General features: G+C 39.6%; 1 protein-coding gene across 3 annotated transcripts in view; it reads right to left on the bottom strand.

Annotated features, from left to right (window-relative positions):
- Nucleotides 1-16,998, bottom strand: part of clcn2c (chloride channel 2c) — a 128,440-nt gene extending 111,442 nt beyond the window's left edge. For 2 of the 3 annotated variants that reach the window (XM_054793986.1, XM_054793985.1), the window contains exon 1: nucleotides 16,665-16,995. In XM_054793986.1, the coding sequence (XP_054649961.1) occupies nucleotides 16,665-16,715 (51 nt within the window). In that variant the 5' untranslated portion in view covers nucleotides 16,716-16,995. Of the gene's footprint in view, nucleotides 1-16,664 lie in introns of all 3 variants that reach the window. The other variant, XM_054793984.1, reaches the window with a different exon arrangement.
- Nucleotides 16,999-19,900: the final 2,902 nt, after the last annotated feature.

The raw sequence follows: 19,900 nt of genomic DNA, 5'->3' as shown, positions 1-19,900 counted from the left end.
CATAAAGATCTTAATTCACTGCATATTCTTACATACCGTTTAAAATGTTTTTTTATTTTTAAAATGGGTCCCATTGTGCTCATTTCAGGGGCTTTTAAAATGATGCTGCATCCCAGTGGGTGGAGCTAAAGGATTTCATCATTTTCTGATCACACGTGCGATTTCAGACAATGAGATTTTGTAATCGCCAAAGCTGTGCTTTTTTTGCAGCGCAGCTGACTGACCCAGGATCTGTTATGTCAAGGGCTGCAACGATTAGTCGACATAATAGACAACGTTGATTTTTAAAAAGTGGGTTATTGTTGACGCATTGCTTGCTAAAAATGTTTATTGATAGGCGGCCACAGAGTTATTTATTTATAAGAAGATGCGTGAGGACAAGACGCAGAAAGAAAACATGGTGAGTCAGGAACGAGACGCGGAGTTAGCGAGGATAAGAAGTAGGTTCAAGCAGTCAAAAGTGTGGCGAGATTTTAATGAAAATAAGCAAACGAGGTTGGTGGCATGTAAATGTTTGCAAAGCCGAAATCGGGGAACCACGAATCACTTTTGGGTCCTGACCCACCAGTTGAGAATCTCTGGTGTAGAGGAACTTGACTGGTTCACACAGTTTCTTACTAGAAACCCAATACTTCTCTTCAAATTGTGCTAGCATGTGGGAGCTAACAATGCACGTAATGGGACACACCTATTTGGACTACAAAGCCATAAAAAAAACAAAGAAACACCTAAAAACGCCAACAGTATTCTATTTACATAACTGATCTGCATTTAAACCAAGCTACAGCGCCATTGTTATTGTAGCAGCTAACACAAAGAACTATTTTTCCTGGCGTAGTGATGCAGCTACCGAGACTTAAAAACCCCGCCTCCACCCCCACCCGGCCCCATGTGCCCAGGAAATAAGTTCCGGTAATGTTTAAAATGACCAAAATACGGAAAAATACTGTAAGTATTACATACAGGTGTTATCATGGATGTACTTGTGAGTGCATGGTCACAGCATGTACGGTGTATAAAACCAAAAAACACTGTTTTTTAGAGGGCTTTATAGTTGTATCCCATGACATGCATTGATAGCTCCCTCATGCTAACCGTTTCTCTCTCTTCAGAACACACAGAAAAGGGAAAGACGTGTGTTCATGTTTCACATAAGGATTGTGGATGATGAGCAAAGTTATAAAAAAATGTGCAGTTTTCCTTTAAGACTAGATTCCAACCTAACAAGGGAAAATCGGGAGAACCTCAAAGACCGCATTAAAAATAAAAAGAAAGTGACCTTGACTGACCGAAATTAGTTGCAGACCCACGTGACTGATGAGTAAGTGAGCTAAATAGAGAAACAGGATGTCACGCTATGGTCACGCTACAGAAGGCCGTGGATCAATGAACATAAACAACAACCTCCAACACGGGCACGTTCGGCTCCTGCGGTATGGGGCGACTATTGGACATGGAAGGAGGCAAAACATAGACACCCACACGCCAAGTGTGTTGGTGAAGAAACTTTACATTTACTGAGCTCAAAAGGGCATGTGTGTGTTTCCCAGAACTGTAGACACGATTGCGTTCAATACTTTAATTACGCTCCTGTGTACCTTCCCTTCACCTTATCTTCCCAAGCTCTGCTCCGTTCAAAAAAAAAAAAAGAAAATTCCAATCAATTACGTTAACATTTTAGTGATTTTGTACCCATCTTCATAATGAATGGATATGTCAGATCCGAAACATGACTACAATAAGTATTTAATTTACTGTTAATATTTAAAGAAATATAAAATAGACTTGACTTATGTCACCTACAAAACTCACCGTGTTGCTTACAAGGATGCTTGGAAGGTTTTTTTTCCGTCGTTTATTTTGAAAGTCACATCAATCTTAAGCCTCTTATGGTCTTAAATTAATCTGATCTGCTGCGGGTCATTCACTGCCTAGAACACTGAGCTGTTATGTGAAAACTATATCAGACAGTGCATGTACTGTGTTATCAGTTTTTTTATCCATTAGCGTGCAGGATCATTACTCAATTGCTATTAGGTTGGATGTTGAATCAATGAAAACCATCCCGACATTCAAGCTTTTGTTTCATGCAGGGGGGTGTCCAAAACTACAGCCGGCGGGTCGATCCATTTTTAACTGGCCCATGTCCAAGTCTAAAAAAATAAACCGACTATTCCCTGCATATAATATGTGCTTAACTGTCTTGTACTTCTTAGTTTAAACAATAGGTGGCGCTACTTCCTTGAAAGAAAGCGATCACAGAACAAAAATTGCAGAGGGTAACCAGAAATGCCAGAAGCAAAGAGACGTAGGATTGCAAGCGAGTGCTATGCGTGCTATGATTTGCCGCGTCAACGAAATCTACTGTTAAACGCAGAATCTCTCGGAAATTGACACAATGTGAATGAAATGCCATCATCGTGAGGAGAAGGAACGTTTGTTTATTATTTGTTTATTTTGTTTATTATTGGATTCCACATTCATGGTGGTATTTCCTTACAGAGACGAATCTGCCCCTTCCTGAAGCAATCTCACCTAAAACGCCAGCGACGTCACCGAAATAGCTTGGTAAGTCATCTTTTACTCAACAGCTAGTGCGAGTGAAACCAGACTGCAGAGCATACTAGTGCGACACAGGCTGTATGAGTGTGTTGACAACGTGTTGTGTTTGCGCTTGTTAATAAAGCGATTGGAGCGACTGCAGAGTGCAGAAGCTAACATCCCATCACACAAGCAGTCCTGTCGCTTTTACACAAAAAGCACACACTCTGTGGTGGAAAAATAAGTGCTAAAAGAACCCTGTATGCATGGAGATGCTTTTTTGAGGTTGAATCAGTGGACGACATTACTCCCCTTCCACCGTAAACCTTGTAGATGAATTTACCCATCCCAGACTTGAACTATTTACTGGAAAAGGAGAAAAACAATAATCACTTTTCTAAGACTAAATAACATACTACATTATGTTGACTCCTGTGCATTTCTAAATCCTAAACTTATGACAGGCTGACTAGAAATAAGATACTATTTTCTTTATAAGATGAGTTTTTGCAGTGCTCTAAGTAAAATGAAGCTGTGTCTATGTGAATTTAAGAAATAAAACCCTTGATTATCTAAAAAAATCGTTCATTATTTAGCAAAGTGTTTTATTTTGTCTTGTGCATTTAGAATTGCACTTTAATAATGTTTTTTCCGATTACTCGAAAACATAGAATACTCGATTACTAAAATATTTAATAGCTGCAACCCTAATCATTAGTGTTTTGTATACTAGTTGTATTGTATGTATGATAGTAACAGGTAGATTTGTATTGTGTGCACCCCTGATATACGTGTACAATGTACATAAATACTCATATTTATAAATATACGAAATATTAGGGATGAGCCGGGTAGTCGTTATAAATGAGTATCCGTTACGGATAATGCATTTTTGCCGAATACGAGCATGAAACGAGTACATCTCGTCATTGTCCGTAATCGTTATGAAAGTAAATCCTCATTATGTATTCACGCTTCACGCTCTGTGAACGGCCAGTCACACAGAGCAACCGCAACCGCTGTTTTCCTTGAAATGTATTTTTGTCTTATTCCATGAAGTCATCATAAAACAGGCGTGCCACCTACAATATAAGATGTTTGTTCATTTTCACTTGGCAGTACACAGACAGCGGTAATGTTAACCTGAAGCTCACAGGCTGAAAACGTGTGAGGACCCCTGTGCTACAGTATATAGATACATGTATTATTCACGTATTGGTCACAATTATTTAGAAATAATATAACAAATGTCATAAAAACTTCAACTGCGGTTTATATTGACACACTGGAATTGCCTGTCCGCCCTGTTGGCACTTGACAGATCAGGAGAGGAAGAAAAGGCAGAGAGAAAGGTATTTAAAGTTAATTAATGCATATCTTGTTCACGCCAGTGAAAACGACAGTCTGACCGACAGCAAATTTTTATTTTTTTAAATAAAAAAAAGAAAATTGCTGCCACAGCGACGCAGCGGCGGCACGACACAGCTGTGGCAGTCTGCCTCTCATGCAGCGCATCACCACAGATCCAAAAAAAATCCTAGGGGAAACCCTTAAATGTGCTAACATTGCGTTTGTGCTCTTGCAGATCAACATGTCCTGACACAGCCTGCACATGCCTAAGCCTTGCACAGTGCAACACACAGTGCATCATCCCGCAGTGTCTTACGTGTTCTTTTCTCACACTCTTCTCTTCCCAACCCTTTCGGGAAGGGATGTGCTATTGGTTGTGCCCAACAGCTCTATTGAGGAGGGGCAAAGAAAGCAATCATGAAGGTGAGGAGCACTGGGAGGGACAGCTGGATGAATGGAAATGTATAGATGAAGGAATGCAAGTATGATGAAAGTAGAAAATACTCATTTATTGATCCAACAAAAGAAAAAAAACAAGGCAAAATGCTGCATCCGCCTTGAAAAAGGTGCAGTATACCCTCGAAGGGTATTGTATAACACAGGACCGAATAGTGGTAATTGCAACACTAATGGGAGTCATTTGCATGCAGATGCACATACTGTAATTGGACAAACGATTTTATTGATACAAACAACTCAATCTCTCTCTCGCTCTCTCACGCACACACACAGACACACACACAGACACACCATCCTAATGAGTAGGACTGGCTATGGTACACTCGCTGTGACAGGATGGGCCCTATATCGCTATATGAGTGGAAAGCAAACACCCACTTGCAGTAAAAATAAAATGGAAGCTATTTCTTCTCCGGAACAGTGAGCATAGACGACTGAGTTGGACGTGACTCTTAAATACACACACGCACACACAGTACAGTCGTCCCTCGCCACTTCTCGGTTCGAATTTCGGGGCTTCACTCTCACGTTTTTAAAAAAATATATGAATAAAGATGAATTATTATCTTTTTTTATGAATATTTAAGCAAATTTTACATATTTTTGCCTAAATTAAGCATAAATTGCTAAATAAAGTAAAATACATATCAGGCATCCACAAGATGCATTCAACAACGCTGTGAATGGTATGTAGTATTCAACACTGGTCACTAGGTGTCAGTAATGTTACTGTGATGTTCGGTGAGACACAACGCCAGACTTCAATGCCTTTTCTTACAGGTTTGAATTATCTCGCAACAGGTACAATAATCCCTAATAAAAACTCGGGCTATTGTTGCTGTTAACTGCTAACCCACGGCAAGCTAAAACTCGACTCTGAACCTCCGACCTGTCCATTTCAGAGTCACAGTCTTAGATATATTTTAGATTGTGATTGATTGAAGCAAAAATATACAATCTCGAGCGGAAAATGTAGACCTCCTGTCCCATCATGGCTCCTCTCAAAATGTTTGACCCCCTCTTGTTTCCACAGCCAGATATACTGTAGTCCCTGCCCCACTTTATTGCAAATATTGATTTGAAATTGGAGGAGAAGGCGTTCCTAAAGATGGGCTGTACGCCCTCTGGAGGAGTTGTATTCACAGGAAATTTTGCATAAAACACGGCCCAATCACAGCCTTTACGCTCCGCGTCAGGGTGAGGTGTCTGTCAAGCTACTCTGCAAGGTTTGCAGGGTGAGAAGCGAGCCGGTGTACGTACAATGACGCCTCAAAGCTGGAGGATAATCCAGGTTTCACACATCAGAACCAGTAAAAGCTCCCTCGCTGGTGTGCGGTAGTGATTAAAATATCTTTCGGCTTTATTTTTGAATTATTTTTTATTTTTTAAAGAGGGCGGCACTATTCCAAGGCAAGATCTATCCAGCTTGTGGGTCGCCACTTGCCCTTTTCTTATTTACGATAAAAAGGGAAGTTCTCTTTTCGTTTCTGAAAAGTTCCACATACAAACGAGAATGTTTGAGAAACAAGAATCCTTATCCACAAGGGGGAAAAAAAAACACTGCATAATTCTCCAATGGCTTCCCCTCCCGGTCTCTGGAACTGGAGTTAAAGTCACAGAGAGCGGCTGCCTAGATGGAACTAATATTCGTACGTACTGCACTCGCCCTGTTCCTGCTTTGAGTATGTAATGTACACTCTGCAGTACATAACACACGCACGTGGATTAGACATGTTTGTTGTCAGCAAATTTATGGATTGACAAAGTTCAGCTACTGGCGTTTGCTATCGTTGAATGTATAGCCTATCGTAACCAACGGCATGACAGAAAATTGTTCTCTCAGACTGCTTTTGTGTGTGTGTGTGTGTGTGTGTGTGTGTGTGTGTGTGTGTGTGGAAGTGCTATGGACATGAATGCGGTATGAAATGCATATGTGCATGGCTCAGATCAAGGGTACCCTTGCCTGTCTTCAACTTGAGTAGTATTTGAAATTGTTGTTCTAACAATGTGTACTATCCCTATCACTCTGACGTTTATAGCGTGAGGAAGCTTACCAAACCATAACTTAAGCCTGTTCATGTTTTTATTTTGCGCTAGCACGGCTATGTTGTAAAAACGTGTTTATATTTGGACATTGAAATGTTACATGTAAAGCATGTCTACTTTTGTTGTGAAATTAACAATATTTTCTCTGATAATTTTGTCATGATTTCTACTTACAATTAAAGAATGATGTCTGAAATTGGTTTCTAATGTGTTTTATTCAAATATTCTCAGTGTAAAAAAAAAAAAAAGTTGTGTAATCATTAGTGAAACGTACATAACCTTCGTGTCCGCCTGCCGATGAAAATTTTGAAGAACATAATTCCATGGAAAAACAAACCCCATGATGATTACAATTGTATATATTCATGGAATAATTACTCAACTCTGCAACTAAAGTGATTTTTTTGTGTATAAAAGAGTAAAATACGATTATTTAAACAAAAGTCTAACACCGAGTGGACACCGAGTTATGTACTTTACATTTAAGAAAGAGTGAACTACGGAGGGTTGCTATGGGAAATGGAAGATGTCTCGAGCTCTGGTATGTTGGGTGTGTGTGTGTTTTGCAATGTTTGAAGTTTGTGTTGATAACATTACCAAGGTCTATCCACGAGTTTAAAATTTTAAATGTAACACTTGGGAACCGTTGATCTGAGCCATGCACATGTGTGAATACCAGGCAGCCGTGAGGGACCAATCAACAAAAATGCACGCCATTTTTTTGGGGAAGTTTAATTCACAACTTGAAAAACGATAGACTGACATTTGATAACATAATATGCGGTGATGGAATTCCTGTATGTTTTTTGGTTGACAAAAATGTAATCTTGAGCTGGTGACATACAATGGATTTAAGTAAGAGTTTGAGTAACGCTTCTTTGCTGTTCACAGAAAATATACAGTACACGTCACTGGAGAACACTGGGGTGTTCAAACATAGTTGAGTTGACTAATCAGCATGTGAGGACACGTCTCTCTGTGTAAAATTAACACTGACAAGAGTATAAAAACAGCTACACCATAAATGGCTCTTTTAAATCATAACACGGTAACCACACATCCCCTTTTTTGTGACAAACATCTGCACACTGATGAAATCCTCCTCAACTATCTTATCTGTTGTTATCGGTTGGTCTGATTTTTACATTCATGTAAACAGGATAAATGATGTATGCTCGGAAGAGAGACAACTTGCACATTAAAGAAGATTAATTGTTCAAAAGCTGGCACAATACGATTCTAACTTTTGCAGAAGTACCAGCAAAAAGTGAGGGTGAATTTTAAAAAAAGAAAAGAAAAAAAAAAAGAATCTAAATGTATGAAGCCTCCCTGCCTCCCTCTTTCATGATATGCAATTTATATGTAAACATAATTATATCTAAAACATGTGTTTAAGACAAAAATCTGCTCCAAGTTAAAAAAAAACAAAACCTAGAGCATAAACAGCTGATAGTGATCATCCGTCTTCTGATGTGCCAACGAAGAATTGGCTGCTTATTTTGAAACACAGCCACTTCAAGGTGACTTGGCCATATCTGGTCACATTTAACACAAACGCTAAATTATGCATACAGTACAGTGGCCACGAAGGGCAAAACACTTTACCATCCATTTTCTATGCCGCTGATCCTCATCTTATCCTCGTTAGGGTCGTGGGGGCATGCTGGAGCCTATCCCAGCTGCCTTCAGGGGAGTGGCGGCGTACACCATAGACTGGTCGCCAGCCAATCACAAGGCACATATAGACAAACACTCACATTCATACCTATGGACAATTTAGAGTCGCCAATTAACCTAACATGCATGTTTTTGGAATGTGGGAGGAAACTGGAGTACCCGGAGAAAACCCACGCACACACAAGGAGAACATGCAAACTCCACACAGAGATGCCCAACGGAGATTAAAACCCAGATCTTCCCGATCCCCTGACTGTGTGGCCAACATGCTAACCGCTAGGCCACCGTGCGGCCCAGAACACAGTAACAAAAGACTAAAAGGCAGAAGAGAAGGCGTTTCTCCAAGCCGAGTCTACATAATCCACACTGCTTGCTTGTTGTAATTCCAGTAACAACCTACGATCACTTATTAACTTGTGTTCACTTTGCTGCAAGTTTTGAGGCCAGATTGTTACATATAAGTTTCATCACAACCATGGTGCATTAAAGGACCGCCCAACAATGTGCAAAATATAAACGCTTGATGAAAGGTCAGTAAAGCATACAGACAATCATGTGAAAATGGTGGGCTTTTTTAACAGTGGTACTATCACGTATCGAGAAATGACCAATTTAGGGTGAATCACATGTTTTCTGCAGAAAAAAAAAAAAAAAAAACTATTTTTCCTTGAAAATAGGTAGTTTTTTAAAATTATTATTATTTTTTTTTTAGATTAATTCAAAAAATATTTTTTGACCAAAAATCTGCAAATTTGTGAGGCGGTGAATACCGAGTGTGTGAATGTGAATTGTGAATCTCTTCCCGACCCACAGACATCAACGTTTAAAAGTGGAGCCCATTTTAAAAAGCCATATCCTATTAATATCCTATTAACTATACAACGTTTTGCTAAGTTTTGACAGGCCAGTATCAGCTATTTATGTCAACAAATATACTATTTGCTACTGCAAATCACAGCTGTTATCAGTATTTTACATTTATAAGTGCTACGAGTGTTGCTGTGAGGCCGATGCATGATTCTGCATTCATTGTTGGGTTTTTTTGTCTTTTACTTTCTGTTTGAATGACACCTTTAAACGTTACTTGCTCGTTTATTATTTGCAGTTTACATGCTAATCAATGACGCAGCGATAAATTAGAGTAATGATGGCCGTTGTGATGACAAGTATTTGTTTCATTAAATATTGCTTCAGGTTGATGGTCTATCGATAATAAACATTATTTTGAATGAAATTATATCAAAACACTTGAACAACAAAAATGTCTTATCTGTTCATGTTTTAAGCCATTGATCTTACGCTGTACTTCTCTCTATCGCTCGGTGATTAATCATCAGCACAGCCCAGCCTGTGTGATCAATTCTGCCCTTATTTCTACTTACGGGCATGTCATGCTCTCTTAGCCACTTATAAGCCAAATTACAAAGGCTTGCAAATGTTTTCCTTTTCTGGCAAACGTGTGATTGAACTTTGAGATCTATTCACACTAGAAGTGCTTCGAGTAAATAGAGCTGGTTTGATCATTTTGGCAAACAACAGCCAAGGCAAAAAAAAAAAAACAACAAAAAAACCACTGAAAGCTTTTGATGCTTATCTGCACAGAGAGCCAAGATATTCAGAACTTAGCTCTGCGCAAACATTACGCCTACAGTCCTCTTCGCACACACTTCTAAAACTGTGGTCAAGGAGTGATTGACCTTCACCTCTCAAACAAATAAATGAAGAAGACAAAACCAACAAGGTATGATAGAGTAATAACAGGAAAAGTAAGGAAAGTTTCCACCATGGTGGAAAATATGTCACCAGCTAAATACGGCATAATAAAAATACCAAAGCAATGTCAGTGGAAAAATGACCTTGACTTAAAACAAATTGAGAGATGGCCAAAGCACAGGCATAAACAAAGTGCTCGTTGATTATTAGCTTCCATTCTACTTCGACACACAATGAAATTTTCCTGTTTTTTTGTTTAATGGCATAAAGGCAATATGTCGGGGGACAAGACTACAAATTACATACACAATTTAAAGTGGACCTGATTGTTCAACAGGGCTGCAACTAATGATTATTTTCTTAGTCGATTAATCTGACGCTTGTTGTTTTGATTAATCGAGTAACGGTTAGACCCTGGACCAGGGTAGGGAACCTATGGTTCGGGAGCCAGATGTGGCCCTTTTGTTGACTGCAGCTGACTCTCAGAAATTTCTTAACACTATAAAATGTATTCATTTTTTTTTTCCCCCACTGACATTTTAGAAGGAAAAAAATCACAGAAATCACAGTATTAATGGTAACGTTCAAAATATAGAACTTTCCTATGCATTTAATCCATCCATTCATTTTCTACCGCAATGCGGGTGGCCAAAACCAATGCCAGCTGTCCTTCCGATATTTTCCGCGTCAGACACCATGGATAATGCGGTAGCCTACCTGGGTCATTGAGAGGAGAACTTCCCTCTTTTAATCAAATAATCAGCTAATTAATTCTGCAGAGCAAACCCTTCTGACGAAGATGGCGAAAAGACAGACAGATACACAGTACGGTGCAAAGCCATGCAGCGGCAGAAGTCGCATTCATGGTGAGAAGTATTTTTGTATTTATTATTGGTTAGCATCAGTATAACAATGATATTAAAAAGGATAAATTCAGAGATTTAATATATTCTAAAATTGTTGGTCTTGCTTAAAAAGGCACACATTTAGTTGTATTCAGTGTTAAAAAATATTATATGACTCTTATGGAAATATATATTAAAATATGTGGTTCCCGACCCTTGCCTTAAGCTCGGTTTATGCTTGACGCCTGACGTCACTTTTGGAGCCACTCCCCTCCGCGCAGCCCAAATTTTCTGTACCGCCCACCTAAGAAATTTTCTAACTACGCGGTCAGTCCCGCACGGAAAAACATGGTGGACGAGCAAGAGCCCCTGGTGGCGGATATTTGAAAACACAGACATCTTTATGATTTGGCTCATAAAGATCACCGTGATCAACAGATGATCCTTTATCAAACACAAACGTTTAAGCTCACGCTTGTCGCCGTGTTGTAAACAACAACGCTTTCTACTTCTACTTCTAGGGGTCTTTCTTGCTCTATTTTATGTCTTTCTTGCTCTCTTTTTCCATGTATGCTGTTTTTTGTTGTTTATTTTAATTGCACTACATGCCTCGGGCCAATAAAGATGAGTCACATGCTGCAAATGGCCCCCCCAGGTGCACTTTAGACACCACTAGTTTACATATTTCAGCAGGAAGGCAAAATGTTAGTAAATGACGGAAAAGTGCCTGCATGCTACGGCAAAAACAACACACAGGACTGACGGCATGATCGCAAAGCAATGTCCTCTGCATTTTCCACACACTTAACACACATCACTGTCACACCAAGTCGTGCCTAAGGTGCCTTCACTGACCTTCGGAATATAGAAACACCAACATGAATAACATCATGTTGTCACTGCTAACATAACCCAGTCCGTTACAAGACACTACCTTTTTGTTGCGATCACATCATTGGGCAGGGGATGACAAGATTATTTTTCCAAACCATTGCAGCCATAGATTTATTTATATTATTTAAACTCACTTAGCGGTGATTGGCCCCCAAAATGCTGATGGCGTAAAGTCTAGTTAATATATCAATGATTAGCGAGGGAATCTGATTTACAGCCATTGTAAAACGGCAAAGTGTTTGAAGGCCGGACTGGAAACTTTTAATTCATGCCAGGGCACAGACATTTCTTCACACCCCCTCCCAATTTGAAATACTATTGACAACCGGCTACTATTCATCTGTACAGACCACTGTATGACTTGCTGGCACCAGCGTCGTTCAAAGATGAATAAAAACACTAACAGACGTGCCAACCAGAAAGACATTTTACCAGTACGATCTCACGCCCTGCATTGTTTACTGCAGAAACCCAACAAGGGAGGTGTCTATGCACAACACACATTTGCAACTTTTCAGACTTTAAATTTAATTTAATTCACCCGGCGAGATGACCAGCCTTCGTCAGCGGTGGAAGACACCGGGATCGCCGACTGCTCTCTTACTCCTCCTGCCTGGATGTCCTGGTAGAGCTCCACCAATGTACTCTCACGGCCAAGCTCTCCTTAAAGAAGGCGTCTTATCCGCTGTAAGTTTCACCAGTGATATATGTTCTCTTGAAAAAGTAAGTCAAATACGTTTTTGTCTAATTTAAGGCCATTTTATGGTTCCTTTTTTCATATCATATATCCAATAGCAGGGGTACAGCCAGGAATTCTGGTCCCCATGGGGGAAAAAAAAAACACCCTAAAAAGCGAGGGGGGGCTTTTTGTTAATTAATTATTCATTTTATTAGTAATTACCATTTTTTTTGGTTCACTGGTAGTCGGAGGACCTTGGAATTGCCCTGAATTTTGCCCTTTTTACCGCACCCCTGGCCAATACCAGTCAACAGAAATACAATGAATGATCGGTATCGGTATCAGATGTCACTCATGGATGATCGGTATCAGAATCGGCAGCATAAAACCATGATCAGAGCATCCCTAGTTCACTGTGAGGTTCCAACTACGTAGACAGTAATCAGTAATGTACACTAATCCCTCGTTTATCAAGGTAATTGGTTCCAGACCCGATAGTTATACATGAATTTCCACAAAGTGGGATTTGTTATTTATAAATGGAATATTTTAGTTGTTAGAGCATAGAAAACCTGTTTACAACCTTCTCAAAACACATTTTTTAACATTATTAGAGCCCAACACTTGTATAATCCAATATAGTAGAAATAATACCAGAAAACAAGCCATTTAAGACATAGATAAGACTTGTGTTCGTGTGTGTGACTATAAATATGCTCCCTAGTGGAGCGGAGTGAAAGACGCATAGGAAGTGATGTAAGGGGTGTGTTTCATTTTGGGGGGGTTTCAGCCGCAACGGAAGCCTGTGTTTTTATTAGGGATTATTGTTCCTGTTGTGATATAAACCTGCAATAAAAACCTGTTGTTTCTGCGTCTGACAAGCCTGGTGCTTGTGTGTCTCACCGAACATTATAGCAACATTACTGACACCTAGTGACCAGTGTAGAATACTACATATCCATATCATCAACATTTTTTAACACATCTTCTGAATGAATATATAAAAAAATATAAAACGTATAAAAATATTTGTATTTTAGTTCATTTAGCCATTTTTATGGTTGAAAATGAAGTATGACAAATAAATCAAAAGTATGGAACTGCAATTTGCTCAAATATGCAATGCACAAAACAGAATTTCTTAACTGATAGGGGTGCACACTAAATACCGAACTGATAATTATCGTCAAAATTATGACGTCATACTGATAAATCCAATAACATAAAAAAATTGCTCTGATAACCGATAATTTAAAAAAAGAAAATGCTCCAATGAGGCGAGATGACTCGTACAGTGCTGCAAGAGCGTTATGAGCAAATCAAGCGCTCCCTTTCTCAAACTCACTGGTAAACAAAAATGACGTTAATCAAGAGGGATTTCTTCACTGTTTCAGAGAAACACCAGTGGCACCAAAAGTTCTGCAAACAATTCGTGACTAGGGATCTTCAACAAATCAAACCTCATTATCCACTTGAAATGCCAGCATCGCGACAACGCCCGGGGCTTGTTCCTATCGCCACGGTGTCTAAAAGGTGCAAACAATGTGCCAGAGACGACCTGAGGACTACAGTGAGTTGACAGACGACAGACTGGACGGCCAGCCCTTTGTCATCGTTGAAGATCCCAGCTTTTGTTGGCTAGTAAACTCCTTGGAGCCACGGTTTTTACTTGAGCCGCCGCTATTTTTTAAAATGTTTTTCTAATAGTAGTGATGATATAATAGTTGTTTAGGACAAACCTACATGTACAATTAGTCAAATCCACCCTTGTTTGAGTCATTCTTACCTCCATGTGTGCACAAACTACAGGTAATCTAAATTTTAAAAAATAATAGATAAAAATAAGTTATTGGTTATTTGTATCAGTCTTAAGAAGCAGGAGGTTATCGGTATTGGCTTAAAAAAAATATATATACATGGTATATTGCTTCCCTATTAATTAATATATTTTTTAAATTCGAGCCTCAAAGCGGCGAGGGAAGACTTTTTTGTCTTATTTTCAGAGGCCAGTAAATCTACAAGCTGTCCACTGACTACTCTAAGTGACTGTACATCCAGCTTTCGGTGTTTATAGTCCTACTCTTTGAGAAGATCTTATACATTTGTTGCTGAAGTTTGTTACTAAACTAAGAATTGTGTACTCTTGTGAGCTACTATATAACCAATACCACGCATACACAAACTGTTGCTTCCACAACTCGGCGGGCTCTGCCAACATTTCTGCAGTGAGCTATACAGCCTCTCTCACAGTCAAACTACAGTGGGCCCTTTGAGCATCAGCTGCCCATAACAAACCCACACAAGCGCCACTCTCACACAAAGACACCATGTTACTACAAGCAACAAGGCCATAGATCATTTATCCATTGCTATTCTGGTAGTGGAGTTATTTGTTTCTATATAGAGGCTTTATTTATCCACAAATTATCAGCATAATGATTGGATAACAAACAGAGAAGGAGGGGCAGGGGGACATTTTTGGTTTAGAAAGCTGCTTATGCACGTTCCTCCAGTCGAAGCATGAGACCCCGCCAGGGTGACAGAGCGTCCAGTGCTGAATCAGCGGGTAGCCCGTTGTGTAATCTCTCAAACACACATACACAGATTAAATGGCATGGAGGGTGGTGTGTGTGTATGTGTGTGCGTGTGAGGGGGGGCTTTTTACAAGGAAGGTTGATCAAGAAAAGGAAACAGAGACCCAGAGACACACGGCCTGTTGCTGCTGAATGGGTCCGGTTGGCCTATAAAAGTACGAGTGGTCTCTTCAAATAGAAGAGTCTTACAACTTTGAACTAGAAAAGCTCATAGAGACATTTATATCCTTGCACACACACACACACACACACACACACACACAGTCCACTCACTCAAACTACAACTGTTATCATTCTGAGTAATTCTGAGTATCATATCCCTAATTCCTAAAAAGACGAGCAGGTACAAAAAAGGTAGCATGACATCGAAGTCCAGAAAAGTAAATAGTCCAATTCAGGAGGATGACTTTGTCAATCCTGCTGTCACAAAATGTATAGGAAGTAAGAAATATGAAAACCACTGCAAAAAATAAACTCATATCAAGTGAGACAGTAAACCCCATGTTTACTTTACATATTCACTGAATTACAGTATATACTGTATACTTCCTAGCACTCAAATCTACTGTATAGAACACGTTTAATTCAAGTAATGCCTAAGCCTTAGCTGTGATTGTAAAACATCCTTTCATTCCTAAACAAATCAGAAAAAGCCAATGCTTAAAAAGGACACTATACAGTAGATTTGCCACACGTTGCAAAGCTTTTCACCCACCATATTGGTGCAAATTCTGCTAAAAAGTGAGCATTTAATTCAAACCTCAACAGATTAAACAAGGCAGTAAAGGTTTCAGTGTGGCAGGAATGTCAGCGAGGGCAAAATGGGCAAAAATAAAAATATGTGGGGGCCACTTTGATATTATTCACTTTTATTATATTTTTTTATTAAAACATACCTGTGGTTAATGCCACAAATACATTTGTACCGCCACAGATAGATTTTTTTTAGATTTGGCGCTAGCTGTTCGCCCTTGCTCAGAAACACACTGTGATAGGACTGTCAGTCTACTCCGTACAATAGATGCTATCGTAACCCTGCTAACACTTTCATACGTACTACAATGGTCGCACATTATAACGCATCCCATGCATGTTAAAGGTGCAATAATAATAGAATTTTATGTACACAATATTCTCCATAGCCAATAAAAATTGAGCTGCGAGTGGACTTGACTTTGGACATTCCTGTGCTAAGCTACCTGTAGAAAACATCAACATAGAGACCTTGTGTCTAATAATATATCATTAATACAAAGCTGTAGGCTGCAAATGGCCCTCGGCGCAAACTTTGAACACTCTTGATAGATGATGTATACGATGTATAATGATGATGCATAGGTTTTCAATGCTGTATCATGCAATTGTTTTGAAATGTAAACAAATATGTATCTATTGGCAGGCATTATGTGTTGCAAAGAACATATTTTGCATATTTGATTAAACGGTTATTTATGGAAATACAGTAGGCAGTGAAGGTGTCACATCCACACGTTTTGCCATAGTCTTGCAACCACTGCATTGCTTCATTGTTGACAACAAATGTTCGCTTGCAAAACTTAAAGGATAGATGAACAATGGGCCAAGAGCTCAAACTTTATTGCTGAAAATACAGCATGTGTACGTCGACGTTGTTCATTCATTGCAAACCGCGCCGACACACAACTGTGGCGAATCTCGTAGAAAGAGCGGTATATTTCTCTGTGGCCATTAGTATGACAATTTAACCCGGCATTATTTAAATGTCGATGCGTCTCAGTGATTTCGGTGGTGTGTTTGGAAAAGATCGGCTTGCCTCAACAGCGCATAGTACGTGATGTTTGTGAGTGACATGCGAGCAAAGTTCAGAGTGACAGCAATGCAACATACCAAAGTTTGTTCATACTGCAGCGCCCGCTGGTCGGAGCCCTCCCCGGCCATGGTGAGCTCCGTGTGGCCGGCTGACTGGAGGAAAGCTTCGAGCTTGGATGTGGAATGAAACCGACACCGATGACTGTGCAAGCGGTGGTTATAGCATTTGATAGACGTGTGCTTCTTCGAAAGAGTTCGTATGTGAACTCCAACTGCAGATTGCGTCCCGCATACTGTGAACTTCCTTCATTTTATACCCTCAAGTCACACTGTGAGGCGGGACTATGGCACTCTGAGATAGATTTGACACTCCCATCTGGAGCAAGCCTCAAAGACTTATTTCAAAGTTTTCCTATATGCCAGTGGCGTGAGGTCAGGCGAGCCTCAGCGGTCATCATGAATCCTAAAAAAACGAACAATAAAACCGAACAACATCCAGTAAATATTGATATTTGTCAATTGAACTGTGTTACAAATGTATTTTCTGTCTGATCGCAATCGTTTTTGACATTTTCTTAGGTAAACAGCACTGATTGTGCACATTTCCTGATCAAATACAGAGCAGAAATTTAAGTTGAGGCAGTTGGGAATCTTTCCTCTCGGCGTAAGTGCACAAGCCAAGCCTACCGTATGAGTGCACTGCACTGAGTGCACTGAGTTAGATGGTGAGTTCTGTGTGCCAGCATTTTACCAATAATATAATGTTGCAGAAACATTTGCTATACACCATGACTTTCTACGGCCTGTGTAATGTGTCTAATGTAAGTGTGACATCATTCATCGTGACAGGTGAGGGCGCGCATGAGCTGGATGGTGCTTGTCATTGCCGTCCTTCCATAGAGAGTAAAAGCAAGGATTTTTTTGACAGCTGAAGAGCAGCAAGTGAAATGTAAGATATTTTTCTGCTCTCTTGAATGAATGAATTAATTTTACTGGGAGGATTATATATCCAAGCTCACCAGGATGTGATCAGACTTTTACAACAAAGTATCAAAGATAGGGTCTATGTACTTCATATACAGATAAAAGGTAAGAACAAAAATGTTTTTCAGTTCATAAAAAAATAAATAAATGGGACAGGCAAGCATTTGAAAGCAATTTGAAGACATTTTTTAACCAAAGGGAATTATTATTTTCTTTTTATTATTAGCCTCTTAATGAGCAACATGTATTAACATTGTTTTTTAAACGCAGAAAGAGTCAACCACAACCTCACTGCACATCACTGGTCTTTGATTTCGTGGAAAATTCTGGCTATAAACCGGCAAACACCGACCAAAGCTGTCAAAAAAACGTAAAAACACACCTCTTATGGAGCGCAAATGGAAACTAGGGTTAGCTTAGTTTAGCAGAGCATGCTAGGGAGGCTGTGCATGTGCTACTCAGGCTGTATGTGTGTTTACTCCATGTTGTTTTACCACATGTTACGACGCCCATTCTGAGTGAAATAAGGACGAGAGGCACGTTTCTTCTTGCTCCCAGCTCGTCGTAACTGTCAACAGATATTCTCAAAACACACAACACACTTCCAGCCTTCAAAATAAAAGCGCTGTTTGCCACATACTGTCTAATTGTGTAAACAAGATAATGGTGTTATAAAAAAAACCCATTAAACATTACATTAAAAACACTGCCGACTACGTTTTTCTTAACCAAAAGCACGGGCAATGCAGTTTGCTGAGGATTTGCACACATTGCTACATGTGCACAGAGGCTGACATCCCATTAGAAAAGTTAGCCAGGCTACGTCCGTTTCTGAACTGCTGGGTAAAATTGGCCAATGATGTATTGCATCAATAAATGCAAGGATTTTTGCATTTAATTAACAGACATTTTATTCACTACATATGCTGTGCTGGTAAAATAAGTGTTAAAGTTAAAAAAAAAAAAAAAAAAAAACAGAATTTAAAAAATGTAAACAAAAAAACAGAATTTGGAAAAAAATAATTTGGGAATAAATAAAAACAGATTTCATAGGACCCTATTGTCACTGCTCTGTGATTCAAAGTTGGTCAGCCCTGAGGGGAGCCCCCTTCTGGGCGGGGGGCTTCAAGTATTTGCCTGCATTGCCTGTTGGCAATCAGCACCTTCCCCCTCAACCCATTTTTTATCGGACAGCGACATATTCCCCATATATCTGTAGACATGGCACAAAAAACAAATAGAAAATCCACACACTTCCCCGACGTCACATGCCTCCCATGTAAAATTAAACACGGCCCGTGACAGAAGATCACAAACGAAGATAAGGGCCACACTGATAATAACAGGATACAGCTGTTAGAAGTTATCACATGACAACTGTTTACTATAACTGTTTACTCAAAGCCTCACGGTTTGGGGATATAAACCGCCATTGTTGTTGTATATATAGTTACTTGCGGTGAGGTGCGGGGGCCACACGGCGGCCTAGTGGCCTCGTTGGCCACACAGTCAGGAGATCTGCAAGATCTGGGTTTGAATCTCCGTTGAACATCTCTGTGTGTAGTATGCATGTCCTCCCTGTGTGTGCGTGGGTTTTTTCCTCCCACATTCCAAAAATATGCATTTTAGGTTAATTGGCGAGTGTAAATTGTCCACAGGTATGAATGTGAATGGTTGTTTGTGTATATGTGCCCTGAGATTGGCTGCCGACCAATGCAGGGTGTGCCCCGCCTCTCGCTCAAAGTCAGCTGGGATAGGCTCCAGCCTACCCCCGCGACCCTAATGAGGATTAAATGACATAGGGAATGAATGAATAAACTCCTTTGGAGTTTTTTTTATGTTAATACGGGTTGCTCAATAAGAGGATAACAAGAAACAAAAGAGAATAATTCACTTTGGTTAAAAACAAAAATCGGAATGTTTCCAAATGCTTCTTAGTCCCATTCATTCATTATTTTTTTTATTAAGTAAAAAACATTTGTGGTATCATCTTTTATCTGTACGTCCCTCGCTACATCGCGGTTCGAACATCTCAACCGCAAAGTGGCAATAAGTATAAATATAACAATATAAAAAATGGAACAATATGAGTAACACAAAACACCACAGATAGTTGTGAAAATATACATAGAAGAGAACTGAAAAATATAGATCTCATCTTGCTGGTATTGATCCGATACTGATACTACCCTTGGTCACAATCAGTTTTTGTGAGAATCCCAGTGCTATTTAATTACAATGAGCTGAGTAACCATCAACGTGTGTTTAACAAGCATGGTAAAGAAAGTTTAGGGTTTGGATTCTACTATTGTTAAGGTATTTTTAAAACA

The sequence above is a fragment of the Dunckerocampus dactyliophorus genome, chromosome 12 (genome assembly GCF_027744805.1).
Source record: "Dunckerocampus dactyliophorus isolate RoL2022-P2 chromosome 12, RoL_Ddac_1.1, whole genome shotgun sequence".
Taxonomy (NCBI): Eukaryota; Metazoa; Chordata; class Actinopteri; order Syngnathiformes; family Syngnathidae; genus Dunckerocampus; species Dunckerocampus dactyliophorus.
Note: the sequence above shows the minus strand (reverse complement) of the source record. Positions and strands in the feature narration are given on the sequence as shown.